The sequence below is a fragment of the Caenorhabditis remanei genome, chromosome I (genome assembly GCF_010183535.1).
Source record: "Caenorhabditis remanei strain PX506 chromosome I, whole genome shotgun sequence".
NCBI lineage: Eukaryota > Metazoa > Nematoda > Chromadorea > Rhabditida > Rhabditidae > Caenorhabditis > Caenorhabditis remanei.
The window spans coordinates 10,990,064-11,016,664 of NC_071328.1; the positions used below are offsets into that span (position 1 = coordinate 10,990,064).

A 26,601-nucleotide genomic window follows, 5' to 3' on the forward strand; every position below is an offset into this window, starting at 1 on the left:
TTTCGTTAAGTTTCAATGTTTTCTGTTATGTCATTCTCAAATTATATGTATCTAACTAACTTTTTTTTCTCGTAAAGTTCTCCAAAAAGGCATTTTCCCATTTCGAAAATGTAACTGCAGACACTCTCCCATTTTGCACTTTTTTCCCAAAAACCGATTTCCTTATCTTCGTTTTTAACTTCTTTGTCTCCATTCTCCCTGTGTCATTTTTAACGTCATTGACTTTTGAATAGGGTGGTCAGCCAATACGTTCTTTACTTTTCACTTCTCTAAATACTTGAGCTTTCGATGATTTCTCTCTCGGTCATCGAGATATTTTTGAATTCGAAGAAGACTTCTGTCTTTATTGATAATATAAATATGTTTTAATGTCCTTGTTCCGCAAGTTTTTAGGAATAGGAGAGATAGGAAGGATGATAAAAATGAATATTTCATTTATAATAAAATGTTTTTGGGTGAATCTTTTCTTTCAACTTCCGGAACGCTTCTTATTTTTATTTTCATAAGTGATTTTCTGAAGACATAACTCGTTTCCTATTCAAATTAAAACTCAAATAGAGTTTACACGAATGGATTATTCATACTTTTCTACACCAAAGACTCCAGAATTTCCTCTTTTTTCTTTTCTGTTCTCATTCAAATGTAAAAAAAAACTAGTACTCACTTTTCCACAAGTCTATTACTGTATTTCCGGAGAATAATCACCAAAAGTATCATGTCGTATCAAAGATACTTCCAAAAAGAGTTCAAAGCGCTGACGGCGTGCCAGAAACCCACTGGACGTCATCATTGTTCTTCGCTGGTAAAAACTAAATTCTTCTTCTCCTCTTTCTCTTCTTTTTCCCTTTATTCCCTAAAAAGTGTGCATCCGTAATGTAAAAGCACACAACAACTTCTTTTTTTCTTCTTTCTTCATCTTTTTTCTCGCCAACGACAACGACAAACTAGCCACTTTGCCATCGTTTTCTCCAAAGATTCTCCTCTGTTTATCTCTATATTTTTATGAAAAAAAGAAGAATAAATTCATATTCAATTAAAATTTTGAGATAATTGAAATTATTCTCTTTTCTCCATTCAATTTCCTTCTTTTTTGTTTTCCATTTCCGCTGTCTCTATACGTTTTTCTCTGGAAAAATTCAATTAAACTTTTCCATTTTTTCAAAAGCATTCCATTCGAAGTTTCACACTTTTTTGCTTCGATTCGATCTCTTATCTTTATATCTTTCTCTCACCTCCCACCATCGCTTTTCGTCAATTCTTCTCCACTTTTTTCCATTTTCCCATAGTCACTTTGAACACATTCTTTTCATTCTTTTCTCATCTTTTTTCAAAAGATTTCGTCTCTGGTCTTGTGACATAATGCTTCTTCTTCTTTTTGAAACTTTCCATCGAATTTATAAAACGAATGTAAACATTTTTTGCAATGTTCTCATCTTACTAAATGAAAAAGAGCAAAGTGCAAATTCCCCCTGGGAGCAACGCTCCACTGATATTGGGTATTTTAGTCAGAAGTCATAGAATTTTAAGATTTGAGTTTTCAAACGACATTTTAGAGTTAGCCCTGGCAGGAGATTCTATAACTTTTAACAGTAGTTCCCTAACTAGAATGGAATCCAGGAGCTCAAGATATCCCGATAGACACGATATCTACTTTTGAAGTCTTTTTCTATTTTTTTAACATCACTTATCGTTTTCAATTCATGAGAAAAGAACATCTCAAGCTTAATGATAGTTCAGTTCGGTGACGTCTCCGTTCCTAAATTTTCATCAAGATTTCCATATGCCTCGTAGTACTTTTTCTCAAAACTTCCGACATTCTAATACACCACAGTGAACTATGTGCTCCATAAAGAAATCCTTTCATCTGGAAGAAATCACCTGTTCTCTTACCCAGATTTCCTTCTTCTTTGTACCTATTTTCATCTGCTCTCCTATTGGTTGCTGCTCGCTTCTCTCTCCCAATTTTAGAAACCCTTTCAACTGCAACAAAAAATAACCAATTTTCCAGTTGGAAGAATTCTTCATTGCCTTCTTTTTGATCTACTTGTCCCTTCATTTCTTCTTGCTAACCGAGCTCTTTAAACCAGATTGACATCTTCTTTTCGTCGCCCATTTCTTATGCAAATCGAGGCGTTGCGGTCGCGGCGTTTCCGAAAGCCTTTTTGTGTGATTAGTTCTCTTTTTTTGTTCCCTTCGACCATTTGTTTGGTTTACTCAAACAACAATCATGTATTCTGAATCATTTCTTGTTTTTTCTCTATTTCTCTTTCTCTTTTGCTTCGAGAGAAACTCATTTAGTAATCATGGATTTTTCATCTGAAACGATTGATGAAAGAGGCGAAATGATGAGAATAGTCTATTGAATCATGCAGAGTTTTATTCGTTGTTTGAACTGGTTTTCAAAAAAGAATTATTGAGAAACAGATTGAAAAGAAAACATGTGATCTCCTCTGGCTCCGCCCACTTCTGCAATAAAATGGACTGAAAATTTAGGATTTAAAGATGCGGATAAGATTGAGCTCCACGACATTTCACAATAGGAAGTCCAATATGATCAACCAACTTCTCTCGTACTTTTTATGTATTCTTTAACTCCAATGTTTCGAACTCATAAATCTCATGGAGCTTTCCTTTGAGTGAAAAAAGAGTCTGAAATTTTCAATATTTACTATATTTCCCTCTCTCAACGTACTTCTGAGTGCTCGAGGAGACTGAACCGTTATGGAGATGCTGTTCAGTTTCAATATTCCATCACAATTAATATTCTCCCAAACAATTGAAAAAACAGACGTCAAGTTGAAACTAGTCGGATCTCCCTCTCTTCCAACTTTCTCTTTTTCAAAAATAGATTTTTAATTGGAATCCCCCCATAATCTCTCTCTTTCCCACTCCCTCCTCTCTATCTCATTTTGCCGTTCGATGATTTATGTAGGTGATCCCCCATTCCTCCACTTTTTTGCCTCTTTCCATCCGTTTTCTCTCTTTCCATTTCGTTTATTTTCATTTCTACCTCTTCTTCTCACTCACTTTTGTCATCACATCGTCATCATTTCCGGTCGATTGAACGATCAACGCTTTTTTTCAAGTATTGATTGAATTCTTTTCAGAGAGATGATGCAAGCATATGATTACGATTCAGATGAATCACAAACGACGTCAGATGAGCACATCAATTCGAGGAATTGTGAGTTTGATACTAGTGATTTTATAGTTGGAGTACTGTAGTCTCATGTGGATGTCTGATGATGAAAGCAACTGTGACGTTTCCAGCATTTTGTGATCACAAAAATCTCCAACTCACCTGGGATGAAGGTAGCACCTAAAAGTTGCCAAATGTTTTAGTTATGAAAAGGCAAAGTTGGAAAATTAGCATTTCCAAGATTCCCATCTCAAGAGTCCAAAAAATGTCATCTTCTTTTTTTATCCGCCCATATCTTCTCAGTCTATTTATTCTTCATCTTCTCCGTTTTCAGCTTCTCATTCTGACACTGCATCATCATCATCATCTCCTCCAATTCTCTTCAATCCAAGACCACACGTCGTTAAAATAGTGAAATCAGATACGGGATTCGGTTTTAATGTAAAAGGACAAGTCAGCGAAGGAGGACAATTGAGAAGTCTAAATGGAGAATTGTATGCTCCATTACAACATGTTAGTGCTGTATTGCATAGAGGTGCTGCTGATACGGCAGGTCTTCGGAAGGGAGATCGAATACTGGAAGTGAATGGATTACACGTGGAAGGAGCAGCGCATCGAAATGTTGTAGATATGATAAAGAATGGAGGAAATGAATTGACAATGATTGTAGTTTCTGTAGAAGACCCCGATATGGATAGGTTTGATTATGGAGAAGAGAGTTCGATGGCTTATGGACACGATTATACGGAAAATAGGTCACTTCCAGTCACGATCCCCTCGTATAACAAAGTGAATGATGCTTTGGAGAGGTATACGGTCAGTAGTCAAGAGATGCTTCAGCTGATGACCTAATTCCATCGTATTGCAGGTGTTCAATATCCATATGGCAGGTCGTCAACTTGGTTCAAGAAGATATTCGGAGTTTGTTGAACTTCATTCGGCACTCAAACGACATTTTTATGATTATTCGTTTCCTCGACTTCCGGGAAAACGAATATTCAGGTTAAATGAACAAGAACTAGATCAGAGAAGAAGAGGCTTGGAACAGTATTTAGAGAAGATTTGTACGATTAGAGTGATTGCGGAATCGGATCTGGTGCAGGTTGGTTAATAAAGGCTTCTGACTTCCAAACAGTTCAAATGTTCCAGAAGTTCTTGATGGAATGTGATCCAATGTGCGAAGTGGAGATTCGATTGATGCTTCCGAATGCTACAGCAATGTCAATTAGAACAAGACGGAGTATTTCAGCTTCATTATTCTATACATCAGCTCATCGAAGATTGCAAATGAGTCGAGAAGCTGCAGCGGCTTGTGCTATTTTCGAGTTGTTGGATAATTCTTTTGGTGAGTGGTAATCGAAGAAGAAGCGGATTTTTTCTTTCGATGAATGAAAAATACCCTAGCCAGAAGTTGACCAAATTTTAAAATTAGGAAACAATTTCTGAAATGAGTCTCTCTTTTTTCGTCAGTATTATTGTTATTTTTCAAAAGAAAAACAAATTGAATTTCAGAACGAAAAGTGAATGAAAGTGAGAGTGTCCACGAACTATACACTCATAACTATTCATCTGCATCGTCTTCTTGCCTCCTCTTCCGAAAATTTTTATTCGATATCGATAGAGAAAGGACACTTTGTAAACGAGATATGATGTTCAAACAGTTCTGTTTCTTCCAAGCAATCGCTGATTTGCATAGTGGAAAAGTGATAACAACGAGAAAGAATTACCAGTTGAAAGCTATTCAAAACGAGGAGAATATGGATGAGTTTCTGGAAATGGCACGGGAATTGGAAGGATACAATCAGGTTACATTCCCTCCCAGTGTTTGTATTTTGAGGAAGAGACGACAGACTGTTATCATGGTTATCAGATTTGCGAATCTTCTTTTGAAATGTCCGGAAGACGTAAGGATTTAGAAGTATTTATCAGATGAAATTGTGATTTATTTCAGGGAAACGCAATGGAAATCGAGTGGGATCGTATTCAAGACTTCAGAGTTTGTGACGAAGGAACTGCGTTTTCATTCGAGTATTTGAGAGATGGTGACGAGTCGAATGGAGCAGAAAATGGAGAAGAAACGAGGAGGAAGAAGTCAAAATATGTCAAGCTTGAAACTGGATTTGTGAGTTTAAAAAACGAAGCTCGTGAAAAGAGCAAAATTTATAAGATCGGATTATGGTTGAAACCTATGGATTTCATTTAATTTTCAGGCTGAATACATGGCTGACTGCTTTGCTCAAATTCACACGGAACGTCAATCTGGCTCCGATGGGAAAAAAGATCAAACGAGAATTCCAGTACCAAAAGAACCGGCTCCAGAACCCCCAGCTCCTCCGGAAACAAACGAAACTCCGCCCCCAACTCATAAAATTCAATTTGAAAAACGTATTTTAGAGCAACATCGAGATTATATTGACTAATTAATAATTATCTTATTTAGGAACTGAACTCATAATTCGTGTATTCTCATGACTAGGTAACTGACTTTTTCATGACATTCTTTATTTCGAATGAGTGCTTTATCTGTGTTATTCAGATGCCTATTATACCGGGTTTCCCATATTACTCCCCCAATCAAAATGCCTTTGTAAATTCTATGAGCCTTATTTCTATTGATTCAATGCATGGTAATAAAATGTTGAGATTTTCGAGCGAACTCTTTTTAAACTTTTGATTAACAACATGAGACTAATAGTCAGGTAAACGATTTTCTATTTAGATTACATATCCCATCGTTCTCTGAACCAATGACAAAAGAAAAAACAACACTTCACTGAACAAAGAAAAACCTTTTACTCAGGAAAAAAGAACAAGTCATAGAAAATTTGGACGGGATTTACTTCTGATCATCCTGAAAAAGTCAAACGCAATTAAAGTTTTTCTTATAAGCAGTATAACTCACGGATTCAGTTTCTTTCGATGATGGTTTTGTCTCTTCATCTGGAGGTGTCAACAATAATTCATCACTCCCTCTTTTTGCACTCGACATCATTTTGTTGGCAACTGACATTGGTTCTACTGGTAGAGGACCATCGGGTTTAACTTCTTTAGATTTGGAGTTCGAAGTTTCGATTGAACTGTCTCTTTTCTGGAAAGAGAAAGAAATCATATTCCCCTTTGCAAGTAATGAAGTAATCATACCGCTTCCTTTCTCTTCACACTCTTCTTCACAGCTTCCTCTTCTCTCTTAATTGGAGGGGGCGGAGCACTCGTCGGAGGTGGAATTGGATGTGGCTGTGGAAGTGATGCCATCTGGCCAGCTGGAGCAGGATGTTCGATTGCTGGAGATTTTGAGTTGACATTGTTTCGATTCGATTCTGGATGCTCGATTTCTGGTTTCTGATCTTCATCGAGAACCAACTCTACTTCTAACCACGCTTCCAACTTTTTTACAACCTGAAAACATAACTTCAAAATGAAAAACACCCTGGAATCTCACGTCTTTCATTGAAGCTCTTTTCAATGGATCCAACTGATATATACATTTGCGAACGATATCTGTCAATTCAGGAGGCGAGTGCTTCGAAAAGTTAGGGAAAGCTCCAGAGAGAACCAGCCGTCGTGCTTCAGCAGCATTCACTCCAAAGTACGGCTCTTGACAAGTATAAATTTCATAGAGAAGGACTCCATACGTGTACGTATCAGAAGCACGAGAAAAAGTGAATGTTGTGAGTGATTCAGGAGCCAGCCACTTCGTTGGCATCTTCATTGCTTTCTTCATTTTATAGACACTTCCTTTCCTGGAAAGACCGAAATCCGAGAGTTTCACAAGATTCTTTTTGTCGTATAAACAGTTTCTTGCAGCGATATCTCTATGAATAATATCATTCGAGTGCATATATTCAATTCCCCAAGCTGCTGAAATCGCCATTTTATTCTTCTCATCCATTGAAAGAGTCTTTCCATTCTTTTTGAGAAATGAGTCGAGTCCTCCACCAGTGATGAAATCAATGACTATATAAACAGGTTGTTCAAGAACTGCAATTCCACGACAACGAACGATATTCGGATGATTGAGACTTCTCATGAGACGAGCTTCCGCCATTACTTCTTTCATTTTTTCGTCTGCTGCCTCTAGATCACTTCGCATCTGAAAATCAAGAAAGGTTTTAGGAATATTCCAAGAGGGAGTTGGATCTTAATCAAAGCAAGTAGAATTTCTCAAACTCCAGGGAACTAATAAGCAAATTAAATCTAGATAACCTAATATTTCAGATTCTGGGTCACTCTAAACATCCGCTTCCAGCAACTAACCGCTTTGATAGCCGCATCGAACGTCTTGGTTCCTCTCTTGACTTTTCCGTGAAACACTTCTCCATATGCTCCTTGACCAACTTTTTTGACAAGAACGATCTGAGAATGTTTGAATTCCCAAGAAAACAAATAGATCGGACGAATAATTTTGAATTTTTCCTTGTTTTGAGCGACTATATCAGTATTTTTATAATGATTGTGCAACGATTCGAGTGAAGCGAGTCTCACTGTCGATTCAAGCCAAACGGAGTTGGCATTCCGTTCGATTAGAAAGTTCTTGATCTGAAATTCCAATAATACATTCCTTGGAAACTCCTCTCTTATTGATCTTACATCCTTCGCCGAGAGCAATGGAGCAGGAGTACTCGGCCACGCGACACTCAGAACAATATCTCTTTTCGTCTCTTTTCCCACTTTTCTCTGAAATTTAACCGTCTTCTAAAATTTCAAAAATCCAGAAATCTGACCTCAGTAACTCTGAAAATATAGTCTCCTTTTCTTTTGAGCACATACGGCAAATCTTCTCTAGGCAAGAATCCATGATAAAACTTTTGATCCACGAGCCATTTATCTTCGGAAACTGCGGAATTCATTGAAAATAAACTGCCGATTCGAGTGCAGTGTGGATGCTCTGTGAGTTGTGAAATGAACGATATTTGGTGAGTTTTTATTAGAATAACCTTCCTTTGTAATTCTTATCTGATTCTAGAATTGGAACACGTGGAAAATTGTTCGAGGAGATTATTCATGGACGTTGCAGTTTTCAATTGGAAAAGGGCTAACGTTGAGGATTCGTTGAGGATAAGTCACAAATCGACTCATGATTTCAATATTTGATCTATACACAGAAAAAGCCTAGATCTTCGTTCTTTTAGTTGATAACTTTTTGGTCATTAAAATACTGTTATATCGTTGTAACTTCTTTCCAGTCGTTCCTTTTTTTTCATTTTCAGGTATTATTTTCAGAAAAAAAAGTTTTTCACTCTACACGGTCTCCTAGGATGATTTTAAAGGCATATTACGTCATCAAACGTGGAATGTCACGAAAAATGAGAAATTACTGAAGATTTGTACGTGAGGGATTTTTGAATGGGGATGAAGTGATCATCCAATTTCTCGAGAACCAGGGCAAATCTCGAAAAAACTGTCGCATAGTTTTGTTCGAAACCATGTTATGAAGTAATAAACTGTGAGGGGGGGGGGGGGGGGGGGAAAGAACATAATTTACATTGCAGGTAATCGCATTCCAATATGGAATAGTAAAAAAGAAGAAATTATCAGACAGTGGGGAGAGATAGATAAGAGTCATGGGTCTTCTGGGAGAATTTGACAGTCTGACATAGGTATTAAGGAAGGGAATGTGAGATGCGCCAGTAACAAATTTGTATAGTAGGAGTAATTGTGCTTTGAGTCTACGGTGTCTAATGGAGTGCATAGAGAGGAGTTCCAAACGATGTGTGTAGGAAGAAAACGAGATGTTGCAACGCTGGAGTGTTTTGAAAAAATACTCTGAGGGTGGATTCCAGACGTCCAGTGAGACGAGATGAGGAGGGCAGGCAGAAAATAACAGAACAATACTCAAGGATAGGAAAAACGTAAGTTTTAAATAAGAAGGAGTAGAAAGCAGGGTTATTTGACTTGAAGGATTTTAAGATATGGGTGGAACGAAGAGGGGCTAGAGCCACGGTTCTATTAATGTGTGCATGAAATTTGAGATCAGGCTCAACAAAAAGGCCAAGATCACGACGGAGTTGGAGTCAGGAATGGGAGAACCCGCAATAAGAAACGGATGATGAGGGTTGAGCGAGCCAAAGCGCAGCAGACCAGACTTGGAACGGGCAGGAGGAAGGAAAATGTATTCAGCCCAGGTGGAGACTAAATCAATGAGTAGATCTTAATATCATCAGCATAAGCTGCCACATGCAGGTGAGGAATATCGTTCAAGCTGAGAAACAAATCGTTTATGAACAAGAGTAATGGATTTACCCACGAAGAAAACTTGTACCATTTAATGTAATTTAATTCTATTCACGAATGCAATTTAATGCATTTTTTGCATTTTTGTGCCATAAAAATGCATTATTTTGCGTTCGTGGGTAGGCAAGTTTTCTTCGTGGGTAGATCCATAAGAGACGAGGGCCCGACACCGATCCTTGGGGAACCCACGAGGAGATACAGTAGCGAGCATAAGTGAGTATACCTCCATATTATCGATTTTTCCTGATCTTGATTTGAAAATCCGGAAAAAAAACTTGTTATTTTTGAACTGGACCCTATGATTTTTTGAGTCCAAAATGTTGAGCAGCGTTTATAAAAACAAAATATAATGTTAAAATGCTTCTGTGAATCTTAATCACCGTGCTACAGCTCCAGAAATCCAAAATGGTATGCTCGGCTAAATCGCCATAACTCATCGAAAAATGGTTCAAATTTGTTGAAAATTGTGGGAAAAGATGCGTATCATGTTTATTAACAATCTTATAATTAATTAAATTATAATTAGAAATAATAATTTTGAGAAAAAATTTTTTCGAATTTTTTTCACTCGAAAAATTTTGGTTTCCAATTTTTGCCTAATTTTTCATGTTTTTTTGATTTTGAAACAGCTGTAATTGAATTAATGAAATTCTAAATTTAATGTTTCATGAAAATTCAACTCAAACTCGCAAATTGTTACTGTTTTATAATCAAAAAACATTTTAAAAAATTGGGCAAAAGTTGGAAACCAAAATTTTTCGAGCGAAAAAATTTTTTCTCAAAATTATTATTTTTAATTGGATGAGAAGGTAGTAGTAAAGATGGAGGCTTTCTCGGAGTCTTTATTGACGATTCGACCTTGATGGGAAATATATGGAATTCCAGAATATACACAGGTAAAGTGCGGTTCAACCGTATGCGGATGGACCAGGTTTCTGATCCGTAACTGATCCGTTACGGCTATTTTTACGACTGCCCAGTCGCGTACGGTCCGTTTTCAAAAATCGCGAACGGATAGAATACGGCTCAGTACTTTTGCGCGGAAAAGCGATTGTCTCGCACGCGGATGGTATATGTAATCGCGTACGGATCCGTTACCGACGGCTGAGGTATGGGGGACTAAACATTGCACCGTCTTCCATCTGATTTTTTTTGCTGAAAGATAGGAAAGTCAACAAGTTGAGAAAGTCCTTCAGACACTAAAAAGTCAGAAAAAGGATGTCTGGATGAAGTATCATGCCAGTCAATAGATGGGAGATTAAAGTCCCCAATTACTACGGCGGAGGATAGAGCTATGAGAGAGGAGAGTTCGGAGGATTTGCAATCGGGAGGGCGATAAACAAGGATTACAGTAAATGGAGAGAATTTAGGATGGTTAAAACTAGAGGATGAGGGAGAGACAAGACAAGAAGCAATTTCAGATTGATGCAAAGGGTAGTGGTTGTCTAAGTTGGTGGGGATTGGTGAAGATCGCAGCGGAATATGGAAATCTCACGAGAGGTGAAAAGAGAAGAAGGGGTGGAATCATTAAGAAAGGTCTCGGTAAGTGCAATAATGTCGTGGGAAGAAGCGATGAAAAGTTCAATAAGAACAGAAATATCAGTAAGACTGGGGACACCTCGAATGTTAGAAAGAAGGATATTTATACCAATGTCAGACTGAAAAGAGGAAGAGGAAGGATGAAGGCAATTACTAGAAAGGGATGGAGATGAAGAAGAAGCGAATGGATAAACAACACATTTTGTGATAGCCAAGAAGAAAATTGTCCCGGTCAGTAGAAGAGTCGAATTGTAGTTTCAGAGGACAAAACTTCGACGAACATTGGTGCCGGTGGGCTTTCTTGGGAGGTGGGAGACGATTGGCAAAGGCTAGTTTCTGAAAGAAATCGAGATACTGAGATTCCTGATTCGGGTTGTCCATCCGCTCAATAACAACTCGTGTAGCTTTATCGAGAAGCTTGGCAGCTTCTCGCGCGATGTCCAAGGAGTTGATTGTTGCGACCGGAGCAATAGGTGCTGGGACTCGAGGAATCTTCGAAGAGGTGTCGATGAAAGCATGATAATCGGAAGCGGAAAAAAAGGTTCTGAAAGAGCCGATCGGCAATTTGAGACATATCAGCAAGTAACTCGCACGATTCGCCCACTACGAGAGCCAGTTTGTTTTGTCCCGAATCAATGATTGCTCCACGCAGCTGGTTGACCAGGGAAATGAGGACGACGAAATTATCGTAAAGTTCCTTATATGCTTTATATGGTACAAATTGTAGTGGAAGATCGTCCTCCGAAAAAGTCTGCTTCCGTTTGGGAGCAGAGCGATTAAACGCCATTGTAGAAGAGAAATCAATGATCTGGGAGCAACTATTCTAAAAAGAAAAAGAAAAAGAAAAGGGAAAGTTGTGTCGCAAGGTAATCAAAGCAGAAACATGTCATAGAAACTACTGAAAAATTTCCACGACTCCGGGAAACACCGAGCAGAATTTCGAATTATTGAGCTATTGGTGTGAATAATTTGAAAATTCCCGATATCTAACCTGTCATTAAATTATTTTTGTTTACGAGAAAGAATTTTGAACTTTTTCTTAGTTTATAGTGCCGCTGGCGATAATTGTAGCATTGTTTTTGAAGATTTTCTCACTGAAAAATAGGGAGACTATCTCTATCTCATAAACAAGTATTCTCAGACAAGGCCTATTTATCGTATATCGGCATAAACATACATGCTACAGTAGGACCCCGTTCTTATTTTCTTCAATCACATAATTGAATCTCGAGTTTTGACAGAAAATGTCTTTTTTATTCAATCTATCTGAACCAATTTTTATTTTTTCTCATATGCCGACTGATCACAAAAAATAATCATCACAAAAACCGCCAAGCGAGCCCATTATGACTGAATAAAGGCAACATTTACGAGAAAATACTTTGACGATTGATAACTTCTTAGGATGTGCCCGTACGCAAAAGTTGTCAAGTACAAAAATGAAGATCCACTTGTGATCTATACATTCCATAAACAGAAAATTCTATGATACAATCAGGGAGGCCGTCTCACAATCACAAAGTTGACCATTTTCAACTAAAAACTGCATGTGTCGCATTCTTTGTGGCCAGTATTATATAAAAGGAAAACAAACTGTGAATGACTTTAAACAGAATTTTGAGTCGATCCTAAGTTTCAGAATGCTCCAGCTATCTGCACTAAAAAATTATGGTGAATGTCTATGACTAATATAGCAGTTATTCGAAACGCCTTATTTGCTGATTTGAGAAGTCGGCAGAGAGCTGCGAAAAAACATGCACTGGTGGAAACTGATCAATCGCGCCTAATTAGTTACTAGTAAAACGGATGAAATTTATCTAGCTTGATCACTAATTACAACCAATCATCTGTTGGAAAAGGTTAAGTGAAGTTGACAACAAAAAACTCCATATTTTCAGATGGTCGTTATGTTTTTGGTTCAACGATGGAATCCTTCCAGCCGACGTTAAAAAGCCAAATTATGAGCAACTTTGATGAGGATTTCAAGTGATAACAGACCCGAAACATCAATTTTTCTCCTTGATCTTGGTTTTTTGATAAGCCAAGCAAGATCTTGAATTCTCATCGGTCTTTATCACCCGCGGATTCGCCATCCCAGTTTGTCAGTGAGTTTTGAAAAACTGTTATTCTTTCATTCATTCTTCTAGTTTTTTTCAAATTTGACCAGCTTTCTGTTCTCTTCTTTTTTTGTGCAGGGGACTTTGTCAAAGAGTTTTTATACTAAATTCTATGACAGAAGCCGAAGCCTGAAAACCTCTCTCGCTTCTCTCGCCTTGCTTCAAAATAAAAAGAGCATTCCATCATAGATCCTGGATTTTATTTTCATCCCATTCTATCAGTTTTTTTTTCTACCCTTTCAAAATGAAGTCCTTTATCATTTCTTTTCCAGTAATGTCCGATTCAGTCAAACCATTCGCACCTTCCCCTACAACTACACCAGCACTCTCCGAACGCCAACCTTCAGCCAGCTCACCACCTCAGCAACCGTCTGAAACAGAGGAAGAAGTGCGAGGAATCGTTGGGGATGAAGAACATTATGATGTAGAAAGAAAGAAGGTAAGAGAAACAATATTTTCTATACTTTCTATACTTTTCAATACTTTGATGTTCATACAACTCTATTCTATTTTCGTCAAAATGAGCACGAAGTTTTCTCGCCAGAAATTCATCAAAAGTAGCAGTTTTAGTTCAGAATGAATTATTTTGAGATATTGAAACGGGGTTACATTGTCACATAGTTTCGTTGTTCCAGAACTAGATTTTCACATTTGTTCTACATCCTAACCATAATTTGTAATTATGCTACAATATGTGGCTCCATTACAAGCTCTATAAGTTTCTCTATACTAAATCAAACAGTGACTACTTCCTGGTCAATACCTCTCTGAAATCCTGTTCGTGTTAACTTTTCTATTTAAGAAAAGTTTATTAAAGTAGAAATATCATGTATTGTTGTAATAAGTTTTGAACAAATATTTTGATTCAGAATGAAACAATACCCCGGTTTCCCTCATTTAACCATACTTGTCAAGGGCCGGGCCGGGTCGGGCTTTTTTTTTCAAAACTTCAGGCCCGGCCCGGCCCGTCAGGCCCGTCTTTTTGGGGGGATTTTTTTTCAATTTTTTTCAATTTTTTTTCCAAATTTGATTAAAGGTGTACTAAGATGAACTTAGACTTTTCTCATAGAATAATATGAGTGCCTTTTTGTCAATTTTCCGCATGAAAAATTGAAAATTGAAAAAAAATTGAAAGCGATTACACTTTAGTTTGGGAAGCTAGCTCTTGAATTGACCGAGTTATGATATCTCGAAGTGGTTCAACCTGAAAAATCGAAAAATGGAATCTCAAAATGGGCAGCTAAAATTATTGGTTTTGTTATAGAGCCTTCCATGAAAATATCGAAGATATCCCTGAGTTTCATTCTTGGTCATTCCCATTTCAGAAATGTTCTTCGAGTGGTTGAAATGCTCTTTTCAATCTGTTTTTATAAGTTTCTTTCTAGTTTTTTTTATTCCATACCCAAAATCAAATGTTCTAGAACTGTACAAGCAAAGATCTACATCTGAGCAAAATCTGCTATAGTTCAACTTGTTGTGTTGTAGTTCAACTTGTGTTTTCTGTTCTAGACATTGCAGGTCTCCATTCATAAACCCAACTTTGCCCAAAACGTTTTGAAATCAAAAAATTAGATCTGTGGGTGAGATTTTTCGTTTGCTTAGGTGAATAGATAATTCTGGTGTAGAACAAGGTCTCTCAGTCTCAAGCCAAATAAGTTGTTCCCTATTTAGTACATTTAATCCTGAGACCTCGGTAGTCTGAATCATTTTGAGAACCTGGAAAACTCAGAAGGGTAGTGTAGAAAATGAGGTTAAGAAGCCGTTAGACTGCGTTAACCGACAGGTAACTGATAATAATTTACAGGAAAACAGGTTGGAAGATATGAAGAGACAGATCATAGTATTCGGTGAAGAATATGACAACGTCTATCAAGACCATTTCACAATTGAACAGCTTAATGGGTTGTGCGCGTTATTGAAGCCGATAGTGAACAAGATGGAATCGAATCAGGAATTGAGAAACCTCTTTTTCTGCCAAAAGGTGAGTTCTGATCTCTATCATTATTGTTTGAAACAATATTGTTTGCAGAGTTCAATGTTCCTTGTGTTCACCATGGTTGGAGAGACAAGAGAGATTCTGGATGAAAAATCCGATATCTTCGAACTTTGTGAGAAAATAATGGGAAATTGGAAGATCCATAACGACACAGAAGCGATGAAGAGAAACAGCCAAGATATGATGAGACGGCCAAGATCGGAGTATCATGTTCAACGGGTATTAAATTTACTTGATCAGGCTGATAACAATACGCTCATCGGAATTCTATTGGACCTATTGGATTTCCTAACCTCTTCTCAATCTGGTATCAAATCGTTGATGAGACATGGAATGTTCAAAATCGTGAAGAATTACATTAAGAAGGCGAAAAAAACCAAAACATCTCAAAGACAATTATTTTACTCGTCATTGCCTGAAATGCTGTTGAAAATCGAGGATAGTGATGCTTTCGAAGATGGACTTATAGAACGACTGATATATTCGTCTCTTGAGAAGAAGCCAGCCAATGGCACATTCACATATCACAGAAGTTCCTGCTTCTTGACAAGTGTCCTCGAGCTATGTCTAGCACACAATCAGATTTCTGACGCAGTCCGAGGATTTCGGTTGAGTCCACAAAAAGGCTCTGAATTTGCCCTGCTCGTATTTTCCTGTGCCTTCCACGTGGCTGCTCAATACCCGGATAGAAGAATAAACAGCTCGATATTATTTGAAATGTTGGATGGAAAACAATATGGACAAAAGACGATCATGGAAGAAATGGGAGGAATGACAGAGTACTTGCTCATTCATATCATTAATAATATTGGTTCACTGAGAAATATGTTCTCTTTTCGGTTCAATCGCCACAAGAAAGATGTGCTGGAGACGGTTGATACGTTTGTTTTGGTTCTGACTAATCGAAACATATCGAACAAAGTTTTAAAAGTAGAAGACGTGGAACTTGTGACGATTCCGAAACACTTGGTGAGTTGAAACTAGTCATTTAATTTTGATTTATTCTAAAAACAAACAGAAAAATAGGAATCTAAAGCTGTTCTAGGATGAAAAATCATGTCTAAAACACTCTTCGTAATAGTTTCACCAAGAATAAAAAGAATCGCCGGTGGTATTTTGCAATACGCAAGATTTTCTTTCAGTTTGTTCACTTCGACACGGAAGAAAAACCGACTATTCAAATGTTGCCGCTGGAACTCACTTCTATTAAAGGAGGAATCGTCTTCTACAAACTCCGTATGTTCACTACAAAATCCATAGAAAACAAGATAGCTCATGCAATTGGATATGTGAAGGAAGATGGAACCTGGAAGAAATACAATAGCGGCAGAAAAGAAGACATTCATTTTGATGGAAACGAAGTGAACAATTTCTCAATCGGGATTTTCGAGTTAGACGATTGAGTATTTCTCGAATCCATATTCTTCTTATTTCCCTTTAATTGTCCTCTTTTGCTGTATTCTGACCCATTTTTTCTCGTTCTGATTCTTCCAATTCAAATTCTTTTGATTTTTCTGAATTCTTATTTCGAAGTTTTCAGAAAATTTCGATTCTGTATCTTAAAATTGTTTATCCTCTCGCACTGACGAATTTCATCTATGGGTAGAGTTCAGGGTACTTCTTTTTATTGTTGTTGTATTGAAAGCATTACAACTGTAGTGTACATTCCTCGCCCGAAAATGTTTCGCAAAGTCTCTTTTCTCTTTCTCTCCTTCTCTTCTCTTATTACGGTTTTCTCTCTTTTCCTCGCCCGAAAATGTCTCGCAAAGTCTCTTTTCTCTTTCTCTCCTTCTCTTTTCTTATTACGGTTTTCTCTCTTTTCAGTTTTCATTGATTTTTAACTTGTAAAATGATGGAGAATGAAGATGTTTTATCGTCTTTGGTGAGCAAGTATTATGAATCTGACATGTTCAAAATTATGCTGAAGTCAACTATCAAAGAGTGCATGAAACCTCTCAATGAAAAAGTAAAGGCGCTTGAATCAAGACTGCGAGATTTAGAAGATAAATTGAAAGTTCAGAAAGAACTAGAAAAAGCAGAACAAACGCGTAAGTAACTTTTTTCCAAAAAATGTATCAGTATGTATCTCTTAATAATAGTATTTCAGCAACACCGAAATCTCAATTGGAATTGAATTTGGCAACTCATCTTTTAAACACAATTGACATTTCCGAATCATTTATTATTTCTCCAGTGTCCATTATCCTTGCTATTCATCCATTTTTCAAATCTGCTACTCCGCAACTTCGATTGAAATGGGCGAAGCTGTTTTTGGAAGGAGGCACTCCAGATGACATGACTGAATACTTTGTTGATCTATTGAGCGTTGTAAGAGCATCAGTTTTGTGGTATGAAATTAAAAGAATCGATGGAAAGGAAAATGACCCAACAATACAACATTTGTACAGGTGAGTCAGTTTTCTTTTCAAGTAAAGTTCATACGATTTCAGAAACGAGGGATACCATGGATTAGAGGAAAATGTCTTCAAAGATTTCCTATCAACAAAACTGAAATTTATCGAATTTGAATCAGATGAGATGATTGTCAATTCGATAAACTATAATCCAATATTCGATGAAATAATTCATAAATTTTTCACATCGAAACGAACTTTTTATAGTACTGAAAGTTCTCCCCAAACTATGGGTTTTATGGAATGGCGTGCACATCAACATCATTTTTCGGAAGATGATACGTTTCAAATGATAGAAATCCAGATGAGACAACACATTTCATTGCACATTTTTCTGCCGAAAATTCGATTTGGACTGAGAAACGCTTTGAAGAATCTGAAGAATGGAGAAAAACTTTATCAGTTGATCAGCACTGCCGAGAAGAAGTTGGTCAATGTAAAAACGTTCTCAATTTAAATTAGAAAAATATTTCATTTTCAGATTGCGCTGCCAAGATTCAATATAAATATGGAAACCGATTTGGCGAGTTTTATGAGATCAATAGGAATCGAGAAAGAATTATATGATACTATCTCAGAAAAAGTTTATGGAAGTATTCCATCTTTTGTTCACAAATCTCAATTTGAGGTGAGTTCAGATGAGAGTCGAATACAAATAAGTGAAAATTCTTTTTTCAGCTGACCTTCAAGAAACACAGCCTGGAAGAACTTCTATACAATGATGACTATGTTGACGATACGGACTACACTGGACTAGTTCATGATAGTGCTCCTTATTGCGTCTATTTTCCTACGAAACTCGAGTTTCTAGCTGACCATCCATTCTTATTCATGCTTGTGAAGGATTCTCATGTGGTGTATTTTGGTTGTTATCAATGAATCAATTTGTATTTCCAGATAGTTGCATTCCTTGTTCGTTAGATTGAACAGGAATGTATTGTATTTGTATAGTAGGAAAGCTACCTCCCCGGCGATGACCATTCCGCAAAGTTTCTGTCTCTGCGCTCCTTTTTTCTCTCCTTCTTCTTTCTACTGATCACTGTACTTATTGATTTTATTTATGGAAAGTAAAACAGTATCACATTTTATTTTGAAAGATATTCTTGAATTTTAAGAGTTCAAAACACTTCTAAAGTCTGTCGTAGACTCTGCATTGGTCAATGTTTACGAAAGACTAGACAATGTTGAGTCCAGATTACAAAGGCTGGAAAATCAACAAAAAATGAAGAAAAGAATGAATGTAAGCAAGAAGAAGGTATTAGAATTGGAACACGTGGAAAATTATTCATGGGCGTCGTAGTTTTCAATTGGAAAAGGGCTAACGTTGGGGATTCGTTGAGGATAAGTCACAAATCGACTCATGATCTCAATTGTATACACAGAAAAAGCCTAGACCTTTGTTCTTTTAATTAATAACTTTTTTTCATTGATCATACTGTAATATTGCAATCTTTACTAATAATATTCAACAGATCAGTGTGTCTGTTTATTTGTAGCCGCTCATAACTCCGTCCGTAGTGTTCCGATAGTAATGAGACCTACACAGATATATTGGAAATTTGGCTTAGATGATGCCCGAACTTTTCTTTTTTCAAAAATATCAAATTCAATGAACCCTTCCCTTACGAGAAGTTACCTATTTTTTTCTGTAAAAGTATTTTAACATAGTTCCAGTAAAGGAGAAATAAAAAAATCGCTCATTCTGAAAACCAAATTCCTTCAGGGTAGAAAAATGACTGAAAATTTGCTTAGTCGCTGAATTTGATATTTTTTGAAAAAAAATAATATGCCAAAAGCCGAGGGAGCCCAAAAGAGGAGGGAGGCGGTATCGCTCACAATCAGTCTAAAAATTAAACATTTATATCTGAACTCGCCTTTTGAGAAGGGAAAGAAGAAAAGTTATAAGAAAACTATAGGAAGAAAATCCCGATTAGTAAATTCAATAACCGTTCTTTCTAAATTCCATATTCAATCAGGTTAGAACAAGTAATTGAGAAATTTTGTTAAACTGTAGTCTGAAAAGATTTTGCAATTGTTCTCTCCCGGAACGGACAGCTCAGCTTACAAAATGTATCACCAAGTGAAGAAACGTTTACGATCCAGAAGTAGGTGAGCATTTTAATGCCCCGACTGTCTGAATCATTTAGGAAGCGCCACAGACGTTGTAAACTGAGAAGGGTGGTGTAGGGAAGGAGGTTGATAATCCGTAGGCTGCGTCAATCGACTGGTATAATATATTGTTGTAATTTCTTTCCAAAAGTCGTTCATTTTTTTAACTTTCAGATATTATTTTCGAATAAAGAGCTTTTTCACTGTAAAATTATTTTCCAAAAGTTAACAGGATTCGAATCTCAAAATAACCCTGATATTATGTCGACTGGAAGCTCTTTCTTCCATCGTTATTCTAAAAAAGGAAAATTGTGTCACAAGGTAATCAAAGTAGAAACATGTCATGGAAACTGCTGGAAAGTCCCACGACTCCGGCAAAACACGAGCAGAAATACGAATTTATTAACGAATTTTTTTTGTTTTCGAGAAATGATTTCGAGTTTTCTCTTAATTTATAGTGCCGTAATTGGTGATAACTGTAGCATGGTCTTTGAAGATTTTCACACTGAAAAATAGGCAGACTACTGTATCTCTATTTCGTAAACAAGTATTCTCATACAACCATGTTTTTCAAAACGGAGACATCTTGAACAATTCTAAAGCGAATTAAAAAAGCTTGTAAGGGATGTAATGCAGACTATAGAAATTTAGAGACTCAAATATAACTGACCGGCTTTTGAAAATCGGAAAAATAATAACAAGCATGTTACAGTAGGACCTCGTTCTTATTTTCTTCAATCACTTTTGATATTCTTGGCGTCTGATTTGAAACAGAATACTCCAAATTTCTAATAATACTTTAAAAAATATTTTTTTAAATTTGTTTCTTTCTACTTTCTTGTATTATTATTTTTCATCCACTTCTCTCTGTTTCCGTATCAAAATCATCAACGACGACATCGCGTCCTCCCGAAAACGCAACATTTCTCAATCCAGAATAGAGCATCGGAAGTCCGCAAACACATTGACTCTTCTGCATCTGGTGAAATAAAAGTCATTAGAGACAGAAAAAAGAATCCATTCATTTACAATTCTTGTCTCCATTTCCCAATTAAACTAATATTAAAAATGCTTCAACCATATTGTATTTTCTCAATGTAGGTCATCTTATTAGAGTAATGCTCCTTCGTTTTCTTCTTCTTTTTCTCGTTTTTCTCATATTTCACAATTCTTTTTCATATTCAGAGACATGCCTCACAAGGCTCTTCTCTTCTTTTCTCTGTCTTCTTTTCCGTCTCCAGCTCCCGAATGTAATTTTTGACTAGCAAACAAAACCAACAAAGTGGGTGGAGTCTCTGAGGATGTAGGTTATCTGAAAAAAGAGAGAAAGAAAGATATAAAAAGATTATCATTTCCCCTTTTTGTTCAACTACTTTGCCACCTTTTTTCAAAGGAGATTAATCTCAAAGTCATCAAAAAACGGAGTTTTTCTACGGATCCTTTTTTGAATATTTTGTGTTAGTATTTCTTAAACGTTAGATGACTCAAAAAGTATTTTTAAATCTGCATTTCACGGGAGGTCCTTTTCTGCAAGCGCTCCATCGTGTCGGTTCAGATGCACTCTCTTGTCGCTGCGCATCGTCCAATTTGGAGCTTCTATAATCTGAAACTCCTTCCAGTCACAAATGCATTTCCATTCAAATTGGAAATTGCCAACAAGGTTTCATTGAAGTCACGGATTTCGAAAGTAGTCTATGCCGATCCGCTTCATTTCGTGGCCTAAAATTATTAATTGTTCTTACCTTTCAATAGACTTCTTGGAATCGAAACAAGAAAATGTGAATATCCAGAAAATCATAAAGTTTGAAAAACACCTAATTCTACGGGAATTAATTTTAGGACAATTCAAAGTAAAAAAAAGATTCACAAAAATACGTTTATACAAACCGCTTTTTAATTTCCGTTGAATCCGAATCCGAATCTGAAAATGAAAGAATTGACAAGCTTTTATAAAAAATCAAAGTATTTCTAACCGGAAACCTGTTATTTCCGTTTATTTCAGTGCACCTAGACAACTGAGTTTTCCTTCATATTCTAATAATTGTTTCTAAGTTGAGACTCAGACCACACATATCGGAATCATCTTGAAACCAGGCACGTGTGACTTCTTGAGGTCTCCAAAATAGGGAAAATTGTGATTTCTGAATTTTTTCAAGCAAACGTCGTTTAGAGTTCTTCATTTTGCTCACGTCTTTTCCGGTTCTCAACCTTTTGACTTCAAAGAGTCTTGGTTTCAAATTCTTTTGACGTTTTGCCATTTTCTCTACTTTTTTCTACATTCAGTGAATATCTCCATGAGAAGGCTTATTCCATGTTCATTATCCTCTAATCTCTTGCTCAAAAAATAAATCTCATCTCACACCTCCAAATTTCGCTTTTGAAACAACACTTCCCTCTGAATATTTCCTCTTCGTAGAATATGATTTACCATGTTACTTGTTCATTTCTTCTCTTGTTTTCCTTTCTCTTCAAATTATATTGTTTTCCATTTCAAATCCCAATTCGACATTTATAATTTGGTGGGAATTCACAAGTCTACTCTGTTTTGATCTCACTTCCTCTCATATTACAATTTGTAGTAAAAGAGAAAAAGAGAAGAAGAAAATCATAATATTCTACGGATTTTTTCATCTGACTTATGTCTGAATACTCGAAATTTCCAACAATTTCAGATTCGAAAATGAGATTCACAAGAAGTCAAACTCGTTGTCTTGCCCGCCAACAAAAAAGAGAATTGACTGCCGTAAGTGTTTCATTCTCATATTCAGTTTCCTTTTATTGTTCAGAATCCAATCGGAATCGATGTAGAGGATCGAAACAATGTAGGAGAGAGCGCTCTTATGCGCTCTTGTATGAAAAATAATAATTTGGAGGAGTTCAATGAACTTATCAAAAGTACGGTTGCTAGTAAACTGTTCCTGATCTATTAGTGAATTTTCAGAAGGGGCTGACCTCAACTCCTCGGATCTGACGGGGAACACTATATTGAGTGTTGCCGTGCTGAATAGGCAATATGATAAATTAGAGGCTCTTCTCGAGTGAGTTTATTTTTTTTTATATCCGAAATTGAGAAAAATATCTTGAAACTAGAATTTTTCTCTTAATTAAAATGTGAAATTGAGTTGCTCAAATGTTTGAAACTATTTTTTCAGAAAAGGAGCCAACCCAGAATTGGAGTCGGGGCGGGAAAAAAATAGAATGATCCACGATATTCTTCACATGGCATTTGAAAGTCCCCGCCTCGCCTCCGTTGTCCATCAACGGTTCCGAGAAGGGACACTTGCCATGTTCAAAATGGCACTGGATTGGGGAGTCGATATGAGGGCCAGGAATAAGAAAGGAGAAAGCGGAATCAGTTTGTTAAATAAATTAGATAAATTGAAAGACGAAAATAGAGATATGGTGAGTCCTTTGTCCAATTTCAAGTGAAGTATTCCAAATTTTAAGGTGGATGAAATGAAAAAATGTTATGAAGAGAAGATGAAGGAAGCAAATAAAAGGAAAAGAGAAGTGAGTTTTCCTTACCTGATCCAACTACTCCATTTCACTCAAAAAATTAATTTCCAGGAGTTGAATGATGACAAGGACGAGGGGCCTTCTCCGAAAGTTGCCAAGCAGGTGAGTAATATTGCAGACAGACTGATCATTATATAGAGCTACATGTTTCAGAGTGAGGTGGAAGTAGAAGAAGATGGAATAGATGTTAGGGGAGGAGTAATGGATGAATTATTTGTAACGTTCGAAGTAGAAGTAGAGAATCGAATAGCGAATGGAGAAAACGAAGAAGAAGAAGACGAAATTTCCGACGAGGAGAAAAAAAGACTGGAAGAAGAAGGAATGAATAAAATGGTTGAAGAAGCTCTAGCAGAAATGAAAGATAAGAAAGAAATGGAAGAACACGAGGAAAAAGATTATGAAAAAGAAGAAAACTTCGGAGATAGAATTGAAGGGAAGCAAGAAGAAGTGAAGAAATTAGAACAAGGGATCGAGGAGGTGGAAGAAGAGAACGAAGAAATTGATGAAGATGAACAAGAGCAAGAAGAAAAACAAAATAACAAAAACGAAGAAGAACAAGAAAGCATATTCGAAGAAAATCAAGAAGAGCACCTCGAGGAAGGCCCAATAGAAATGGAACAAAGAGGAGAAGAATTCGAACAAGAACAAGGAGACGGTCCAGAGGGCAGAGTAGTGCAAGTACAGTACCGCTCATTAGGATATGAAGTTTTGGTTTTTGGGCCATAACTTTTTTCAAATAGGTCTCATTGACCTGAAACTTTGGGAAAACATTTGTTGCAGAGTTCTCCTTATATTTAATCAACATGCTTGGTGAAAAATCATGTTTTACAAGTTTTTTGTAAAATTTTCGAAAATCACAAAAATTCGAAAAATCACATATTTTTATTTTCATGACCGGTGTATCGAAAATAGAGTGTGTTATTAGTGTTTATGATTAATTTTTAATAGAAAAGGTTTTGATTCTCAATTTTTGACCACTGGACCTCTACTCTTGACTTGTTACCCATGTCTCCCGGGCTGTCAAAGTTTGGTAGTACTAATATATGGAGTTTTGAACTTCAAACACCTGTAAAACTTGTGTTTTCTGTAGAAAACAATATCGAAGTTTGCAAAGCTATAGAGTAAAACATGGAAAACATGAATTTAACACTTTTATCTCGATAGAAGCCCTTATATAATTTTTGGAGACCTCCGATTGTCAAATACTGCATATCTGGTATCGATGTCAAACCCTTTCCAGACGGAAATTATAAATTTATCCGGTACCTTTGGCTTTACAATTTCTGGAATTTGTTATTTGAACAATTATCTATATTTTGAGTCAAGTTTCGATTAATAATTTAGTTTTTAAAGTACTGTTTCTTTGAAAAGGAACTTCATCGTGATCATGTTCTGATACCATTTTTTGGTCGTCGTATGACTACATGAGACAGTGTGAGAGAGGACATTTCTACTGTTTTTAATCTTATTTGGGCCCTTTTCTAACGTGAATGATCAAAAACAGCATCAATACGATATGCTTTTTGAGTAAAACCAAAAATGTAAAACTACGACATTTTCGAGCAAGTGACAGTAAGACTGCAGGGAGTGATCAATCCTATTAATACAAACAGGTGTATCGAAACTTGACTCAAAATATTTTCAATTGTTCAAATAACAAGTTTCATTAGTTGTAAAACTAAAAGTACCGAATAATTGTATAATTTCGCTTTGGAAAGGGTCTGACATTGATACCAGATATGCAGAATTTGACAATTAGAGATCTCCAAAAATTAATTTAGGAGTTCTATCAAGATAAAAGTGTTTAATTCATGTTTTCCACGTTTCACTCTATAGCTTTGCAAATTTCGATACTGTTTTCTACAGAAAATGCACGTTTTACAAGTGTTTGAAGTGTAATACTTCATATATTAACACTACCAAGCTTTGACAGCCCGGGAGACATGGGTAATGAATCAAAAGAACTAATCCAGTGACCAAAAAATGTGAATCAAGTTGTTTTCTATTATAAATTAAGCATAAACACTTATTAAACACTCTATTTTTGATACACCGGTCATGGAAATAAAAATATGCGATTTTTCGATTTTTCGTGATTTTCGCAAATTTCACAAAAAAACTTGAAAAAAAGATTTTTCACCTAGAATATTAATTAAATATAAGGAAAACTCTGCAATAAATGTTTTCCCAAAGTTTCAGACCAATCCGACAAATTTGAAAGAAGTTATGACCGAAAAACCAAAACTTCATATCCTATTGAGCGGTACTGTAGATCAAATGGAATATCGCAACTTTCCGATTGGAATACCCTTGGAAATTCCTCAGGCAGTACCTCATGCCGACTACTCTGGAGGTGTTCAACATCTTCTTCATCATCCTAACCTTCCCATTGGTGCGGCCGGAGTGGAACAGACTGTTCCTGAACAGAGTGAGTAAATGAAACATTGCTTTATGATTTAAAGATTGATATTCATTTTACAGACTTGTGTGGGTTGAATATCCAGGCCCTTCATGCTCTATTATCGAACTATTATAATCAATTTCTACTTCAACCCATTGCACTTCCACCAGTTCCCGTGGCGCCTCCATCTGTACAATACATTTTCCCACCGATGGACATGAATCTTTGTGAGTAAATGAACACTCAAAGATATCGGAGTGTAAATTAAAAATTTTTAAAAATCAGAAATGAATTACTTCGGCCATTTCTATATTAACTTAAAGTTCCCCTATTGATTCATTTTTCAGTCAACCTTCCTGTTGCACCGCTCATTCCACCCACACCGCAACCACTCAATCCCCTACATAATTTTATTCCGACAGTAAGTGCTGAGAGAGTTATAAGTAGCCTTTAAAATGAGCTGAAATGAATCAAGGCTCATCGCTTTTCCAGTAATTTGTTCGCTGTGTTTCCCCTTCTTCAAGTCTAAATATTTTTAGATGACATTCGCAAATAATGGCCCGATGGTCAACTTGCAACGAGAGCCAATAGTTGAAGTCCCACCTGACTATTCAAATCTATTCAATATGGATGAATTTAACCGTATTTATTACAATTATAGGAACTAGTATTTTATCTGTTGATTTTTTTCGTTCCTTGTTTTGTTTCTGTTTTCTTGTTTTAATTGTTCTGTTATTATTCAAGCGGGTATATTATTTCTTTCTTTTACAACGGAGTTACTTTTTGTTTATATTTACGGTTATTCAATTATGTGATTCTTATGATATGAATTGATATGCTCTTTGTTGTTCCCAAACTGAGACATTTTGAAAAGTTATGACACGAATGGAGAACGAGTTTTCAGGGAGAATCAAGTTAAGATACAGCAAAACTTACAACAAAAAGTGACGTGAAATGTACGATGAAAAAATGAGCTGGAATTGAAAGTGAGGTTGTATCTCCATTTCCAGTTTCAATGAGCCCTTGCCAGGATTTATAATAAAAGAAATGATTTTTTGAATGATTTTTGAATAAAAACGTGATCTTGATCTCCAAACCGCTTTTTCTCTTCTATAAGTAACAAATACTCTAGCTTGACA

General features: G+C 36.4%; 6 protein-coding genes across 6 annotated transcripts; 4 read left to right on the forward strand and 2 right to left on the reverse strand.

Moving 5' to 3' along the window:
- Positions 1–3,111: 3,111 nt before the first annotated feature.
- On the forward strand, positions 3,112–5,559 carry GCK72_002396 (uncharacterized protein; the record flags this gene model as incomplete). Its single annotated transcript, XM_003112097.2, has 7 exons — positions 3,112–3,184; positions 3,474–3,955; positions 4,008–4,241; positions 4,289–4,484; positions 4,652–5,043; positions 5,091–5,261; positions 5,350–5,559. The coding sequence occupies 7 exons, from the start codon at positions 3,112–3,114 to the stop codon at positions 5,557–5,559; spliced, it is 1,758 nt and encodes a 585-aa protein (XP_003112145.2).
- Positions 5,560–5,975: 416 nt separating this feature from the next.
- Positions 5,976–7,986, reverse strand: GCK72_002397 (uncharacterized protein; the record flags this gene model as incomplete). Its single annotated transcript, XM_003111955.2, has 7 exons — positions 5,976–5,990; positions 6,042–6,227; positions 6,281–6,535; positions 6,579–7,229; positions 7,394–7,675; positions 7,727–7,813; positions 7,861–7,986. The coding sequence occupies 7 exons, from the start codon at positions 7,984–7,986 to the stop codon at positions 5,976–5,978; spliced, it is 1,602 nt and encodes a 533-aa protein (XP_003112003.2).
- A 3,329-nt stretch (positions 7,987–11,315) lies between these two features.
- Positions 11,316–11,696, reverse strand: GCK72_002398 (uncharacterized protein; the record flags this gene model as incomplete). Its single annotated transcript, XM_053723406.1, has 1 exon — positions 11,316–11,696. The coding sequence occupies one exon, from the start codon at positions 11,694–11,696 to the stop codon at positions 11,316–11,318; it is 381 nt and encodes a 126-aa protein (XP_053592051.1).
- Positions 11,697–13,300: 1,604 nt separating this feature from the next.
- On the forward strand, positions 13,301–16,425 carry GCK72_002399 (uncharacterized protein; the record flags this gene model as incomplete). The annotated part of the gene is made up of 4 exons (XM_053723407.1): positions 13,301–13,465; positions 14,831–15,007; positions 15,056–15,991; positions 16,165–16,425. The coding sequence occupies 4 exons, from the start codon at positions 13,301–13,303 to the stop codon at positions 16,423–16,425; spliced, it is 1,539 nt and encodes a 512-aa protein (XP_053592052.1).
- Positions 16,426–16,871: 446 nt separating this feature from the next.
- Positions 16,872–18,315, forward strand: GCK72_002400 (uncharacterized protein; the record flags this gene model as incomplete). The annotated part of the gene is made up of 5 exons (XM_003112212.2): positions 16,872–17,070; positions 17,130–17,430; positions 17,473–17,872; positions 17,918–18,064; positions 18,115–18,315. The coding sequence occupies 5 exons, from the start codon at positions 16,872–16,874 to the stop codon at positions 18,313–18,315; spliced, it is 1,248 nt and encodes a 415-aa protein (XP_003112260.2).
- A 3,910-nt stretch (positions 18,316–22,225) lies between these two features.
- GCK72_002401 (uncharacterized protein) lies at positions 22,226–26,130 on the forward strand (the record flags this gene model as incomplete). The annotated part of the gene is made up of 11 exons (XM_053723408.1): positions 22,226–22,288; positions 22,332–22,440; positions 22,487–22,583; positions 22,698–22,947; positions 22,993–23,055; positions 23,113–23,163; positions 23,215–23,739; positions 25,261–25,489; positions 25,543–25,689; positions 25,810–25,883; positions 26,002–26,130. The coding sequence occupies 11 exons, from the start codon at positions 22,226–22,228 to the stop codon at positions 26,128–26,130; spliced, it is 1,737 nt and encodes a 578-aa protein (XP_053592053.1).
- Between the last annotated feature and the right edge of the window lie 471 nt (positions 26,131–26,601).